Source organism: Myotis davidii, unplaced genomic scaffold, assembly GCF_000327345.1.
Source record: "Myotis davidii unplaced genomic scaffold, ASM32734v1 scaffold148, whole genome shotgun sequence".
Taxonomy (NCBI): domain Eukaryota; kingdom Metazoa; phylum Chordata; class Mammalia; order Chiroptera; family Vespertilionidae; genus Myotis; species Myotis davidii.
This window is the reverse complement of record NW_006299479.1, coordinates 3496020-3501673: the sequence shown is the minus strand read 5'-3', so window position 1 is coordinate 3501673 and position 5654 is coordinate 3496020. Positions and strand designations below refer to the sequence as shown.

Here is a 5654-nt window from a genome sequence, read left to right as displayed (position 1 = left end):
GGGGTGTCCAGTGGTGGAGGGGAGAGGTGGAGTGGCAAGGACTTGGAAGAAGACTCCGGAAAAGGAGACCCAGAGAGAGACAAGACCTTTGGAGTGAAAGGGCAAAATGAAGACACCTGGCAGCCCCGGGAGGGCAAGCAGGTGGTAGTCCCAACCCAACCCCGAATTTTCTCCTCTCCCGCTTGGATCCTTAAGCCTCGCCAGCTTCCTCCCATCCATCCACCAACGCGCTTTCCTGCCACCATCCTTGGGTCGGGTGCGATCCCCCAAGGGACTGTCCCATTTAGAGTGGAGGGGCCGCAGACAGTCTCCCCCAGTTGTAGGGCAACTCATGCAGAACTGTTCCTGAAAGGAATCTGCACCTACCATTGCACAGGAAGCAGTATTGGGTGGTCTTTCCTGCGTCCCTTCCAGCTCCTGTTAGGGCTAGCATGGGGCTTCTTGAAGCCCTGCTTGCTAATAGTGGTTGAAATCCGTGTCTTTCGCTAGTTTTCAAACCTCATCCACCCCCGGAAGAACCTTCGGGGAGTTAAGAATACTACAGTCCCAAACCTAGGTAAGTGCTGTAGGGTAAAGCAGATTGTTCTCAGTGAAAGACAGATGCGTTCCTCGTGTCCCTGGCAACTGATATACATTTGGCTCCCTTAATTTAGCATTCCAGCCCTCCAGTCTTTCTTTTTATGTAATTTTCTTTTTTTCATGATTTCAGAGTGGAAGGGAGAGAGAGAGAGAGAAACATCAATGATGAGAGAGAATCATTGATCGGCTGCCTCCTGCATGTCCCCTACTGGGGACCCAGATTGCAACCCCAGCATGTGCCCTTGACCGGAATGGAAACTGGGACCCTTCAGTCCATAGGCTGACGCTCTATCCACTGAGCCAAACCAGCCAGGGCTTGAGGTCCTCCGGTCTTTTTACCAACTCCTCCCCTGGACAACCCTTGCTGCCGGCGCACGCTGTAGAGTCGGCAAGAGAAGTTGGGATAAGAGACTTTACATTTCTGCTCAGCACTTAACCTTTACACCTGTTGTTTCTCTTCCATCCTTTTCAGATGATTCTATGAATAACACAGAAGAAGATGAAGTAGATGTAGGTAGGAGATAAATTCGTCTGCCTGTATCCACTAGCATTCTGCTTCAGCCACGCATGGCTGTCATAATGTGAACAATGTATTGGAGAACTGTCGTTACTTCTCTGTCTTTATAAGGAGTGAATAAAAGGAGAAATACTAGATTAGGAGCAGGGTCTATTTCTAGAGGAAGCTGCGATGGAAAATGTAGGAATGGGCTAAGTCTTGGTGGTCGGCAAACTCATTAGTCAACAGAGCCAAATAGCAACAGTACAATGATTGAAATTTCTTTTGAGAGCCAAATTTTTTAAACTTAAACTATATACAGTGGGGTCTTGACTTACGAGCATCCCAAATAACGAGTTTTTTGAGATACCAGCTGTCTCTCCGCCGATTTTTTGCATTGAGTTGATAGAGTAATTTGAGTTAACGAGCTCGGTCTCCGAACGAATTAAACTCGTAAGTCAAGGCCCCACTGTAGGTAGGTACATTGTTATTAACTTAATTAGGGTACTCCTAAGGCTTAGGAAGAGCCACACTCAAGGGGCCAAAGAGCCGCATGTGGCTCGCGAGCCACAGTTTGCCGACCACGCGCAGTTAGCCGCTAAGACTTTCCAGCTGGCAAGGAAAAATTAGGTCTGGTGTTGAGGGATGTAGACTTGCTTGAAGTTAGAGGTAGGTATGGCAGCCGAGCATAAGAAATTGGGTCCTCATGCAAAAAAGGAATTCTCAGTGCTGTGTCATTTTTTTTTTCTTTTTAGAAGAAAGAGTAGGAGCAGTTGCTTGATACACACTGAATGGAGGGAGCAATTATTAGCTGTCATTTAGGAAGCCTGAGTCCCCCACTGCAGTATCCCCTTTTTTATTCTTGCTTTTATAGTGGACTTGGCTTCCAGTTCACTCTTAAACAAGTTAATCCGACAGTCCTTAGTAGAATCCAGTCATCGAGTCGAAGTCTTACAAAAGGATCCCAGCTCTCCACTCTACTCCGTGAAGACGTTTGAAGAGCTACGTCTGTGAGTACTTTCACTCTGGGTGGGGAGATGCTGGGAAGCATAGCACAGAACAAACTCACCTGCCAATGATAAAACCGCCAGGATCTCCTTTGTGTTTAATCAAATATTAAAATGAGACGCATACATTTTGCGTGCAACTAAAATATAGCTCAGAGGGGAACACTGGGATACCTGCATTGTTCAATGAATGGAGAACGTTTGTTTTTTAAAAAAATATTTTCATTGACTTCAGAGAGGAAGGGAGAGGGAGAGGTAGAAATATCAATGATGAGAGAGAACCATTGACTGGCTGCCTCCTGCACGCCCCCTACTGGGGTTCAAGCCCGCAACCTGGGCATGTGCCCTGGCCGGGAATCGAACCCTGATCTCCTGCTTCATGGGTCTGCATTCAACCACTGAGCCACACTGGCTGGATGAGAACATTTCTGATGGTAAAACATTTTCATCTTGCTGTGCTAAGGGAGACAGCTAAGCCATATTACTGCTTCTCCATAGCAGAATACAGATAGGGGAACACTGATAACCCAGATACCCTCCCCCACCCCTTTAGATGAATTATAAGCTTTTCTCTTTCTAATTATATTTAGTTTCAAATGGCATTAAAATGAATATCTTTCCCCAATGGGTTCGCATTTCTTAGGGATTTGTCATTTGGCATTAAGGAGATGTAGTTTACCGATAAGGACTTAAGTAAAGAGGAAAACTCCAAAATCCCAGTGTCCAGACATTTTCTAAATGAGAGGAGAAGCCTACCTATGATTAAAAGCTGGCTGCCAGCCCTGGCTGATGTGACTCAGTTGGCTGAGCATCATCCCGTGCCCCGAAAGGTTGCCGGTTCGATTCCCAGTCAGGGCACCCAGAAGGAAAAAAGTAATCTACCGACTAACCTGCCAGTTAAGCACATCAGACCATGTGTGCTATGGAAGATGGAAGTGTTCCAGCCCACTCCACTTTTCCTCTCTCTAGCATCTGTCATGAAACTCCAGGGAAAAAGCACTTAAAAATACTGGCTCAGAAGGGTGAGGTGATAGTGTCTTCTGCTCTGAGACAGAATTGACAAAAGAACCACCTACATAGCTGGCCAGCATGGCTCAGTGGTTGAGTGTTGATCTATGAACCAGGAGGTCACGGCTCGATTCCCTGTCAGGGCAAATGCCCGTGTTGCGGGCTAGATCCCTTCTGGGGGACATGCAGGAGGCAGCCAATCAATGATTCTCATCATCAATGTTTCTATCTCCCTCTCCCTTCCTCTCTGAAATCAATATATATATATTTTAAGAATCACCTGAATAAATTTGTCTTCTCTGAAAATAGCGGTTAAAACATCAAAACTTGTCATTCATTAAGAAGAATTAAATAATAAATGTCACGTAGTTTCCTGCTTATGTGGGAAAGGAAACTCTTTCTGGCAGATTGACGTACTTCTGTCGGACCAGTTTTTTCTCTTTCACTTGGTTCAACGGAAAGTCCAAATTAGGTCCGGTGACTGTCCTCATCTTAGGCTCATGGCAGAGCTCCCTCTTTTGGGGGTCCGCCTGTGCAGGCATGATTGTATATGTTTGGGGGTTGAGGTGTAAATGACATATTTCTAAATCTTTCGTTGGAAGCTCAGTTACCAGGGGGCTTGCTTTAGAAGGGCACCTCTCAAGTTTGTATTTCTGAGGCTACTCACCGATCCTGGACTCTTAAGTGTTCGATTTTTTTTTTTTGACAGAAAGGAAGAGTTGCTAAAAGGGATCTATGCCATGGGGTTCAATCGACCATCCAAAATCCAAGAGATGGCGCTCCCTATGATGCTAGCACACCCGTGAGTTTCCGGGTGCCGTGTTCCCGCTGGGTCATTGTTAGTCTCTGATAGTCAGTCTGTGCCCAGTGGTCTCCTCTTTCCTACAGACCCCAGAACCTCATAGCCCAGAGCCAGTCTGGAACAGGAAAGACAGCTGCCTTTGTCTTGGCCATGCTGAGCAGGGTCGACGCCTCGGAACCCTTCCCACAGGTAAGGAGAGGCTGCGAGAGAGACCGGATTGCTTTCGTTGTCAACGACGATATTGCTGCAATGAGATGATAATTGAGAATAGACATTCTTTCATAACATTACAGAGTATTGGGACAGCGATTGAGAGCACAGGCTTTGTAGTTTGTTTCCAATCCCAGCCTCTCTCCTTACCAGCTGAGTGTCTTAGATGAGGTAGGACATCTCTCCGAGTCTGTCTCGTCTGTGGAGGTAACATCTAGAAAGGCCTGGATCATAGTTGTTCTGCTGACCCTGAATCCCAACACCATGCACGGTGCCTGGCTCGGAGAAACCACTCATTAAACACCGAATGAGTGAGCGAATGAGTGAACGAATGAGTGAGTGAATGGATGAACGAATGAGTGAATGAATGGATGAGTGAACGAATGAATGGATGAACAAATGAGTGAATGAATGGATGAACAAATGAGTGAATGAATGGATGTAGACTCACCTCACAGGATTGTCATGCAGATTAAATGAATAGTTGCATTTTTAGCACCGTGCTTGGTAGGAGGTGAGTACTCTGCCAGGGATGTAGTCAGATCCAGCAGGGAATGTTCTGGAAAGTGGCAGAATTTTCACAGCTGGCAGGAGGCGATGAGGACCCCATGCAAGCTGTTGATTTGTTGTGTCACCCTATTTTTTGATTGCCAGCCTCCTTTCATTCCATTCTCCCCCCACCAAAAAAGTGTGACCCCGTAACCCTTGTGTCTTCATGACCCTTCAGGGAGGGGGACCTTAAAGGCAGCTGTCTTTCCATCCCAGTGCTTCTGCCTGGCTCCTACGTACGAATTGGCTCTGCAGACTGGCCGTGTGGTTGAACAGATGGGAAAATTCTGTGTGGATGTCCAAGTGATGTACGCCATTCGAGGGAACCCAAGTATGTGCCTTGAAGCCGGTCTTGCCGGTGGTGTCAGCCCCGAGCCCACCGCTAACCAGCATGTTCTATAACATCTCTGCTTCCGTATGTCTAAAGTGGGGCCTGAGAGGCACCTGCTCACCGGGCTGGTGTCAGAGTAGAGCGCAGGGATATGGACAAAGCGCTGTGCACACGCCTGGCGCCCGAGGACCCTCATGTCTGCCGTTCCCACCTCCTGCAGGAGGACGCGTTTGCATAGTCTTTTCTCTGACGCTCACTTGTTTGGCGCAGGGCAGCTTTTACTGTTTAACTTTTTCGTTAGAGTATTGCATGTGAGTAAGCAGGAAAAATACCTTTAAGACACAGATTAGGCAATAAAAGTGTAAGTTGTTCTTCCTTGTTCCCCAAAACTTGCTTCCAAAGGGAACTATGGTTCTGTTAACAGTCCTTTGAGGTTGCAGGAAAAATACCTTTAAGACACAGATTAGGCGGTACAAGTGTAAGTCGTTCTTCCTTGTTCCCCAAAAACTTGCTTCCAAAGGGAACTACAGTTCTGTTAACAGTCCTTTGTGGGGGTTTTCTTAATATATTTTTATTGATTTGAGAGAGGGAGAGAGAGAGAGAGAAACATCAATGATGAGAGAGAATCACTGATCAGCTGCCTCCCGTACGCCCTCTACTGGGGAGTGAGCC

The 5654-nt window shown here is 46.8% G+C and overlaps 1 protein-coding gene across 1 annotated transcript in view; it reads left to right on the top strand.

Moving 5' to 3' along the window:
- Positions 1 to 1051: 1051 nt before the first annotated feature.
- DDX25 (DEAD-box helicase 25) overlaps positions 1052 to 5654 on the top strand; it is a 13693-nt gene continuing 9090 nt past the window's right edge. The window contains exons 1-5 of the mRNA XM_015571366.1: positions 1052 to 1093; positions 1950 to 2085; positions 3800 to 3892; positions 3979 to 4081; positions 4868 to 4982. Coding sequence (XP_015426852.1) covers positions 1060 to 1093; positions 1950 to 2085; positions 3800 to 3892; positions 3979 to 4081; positions 4868 to 4982 — 481 coding nt within the window. The 5' untranslated portion in view covers positions 1052 to 1059. The remainder of the gene's footprint in view (positions 1094 to 1949; positions 2086 to 3799; positions 3893 to 3978; positions 4082 to 4867; positions 4983 to 5654) is intronic.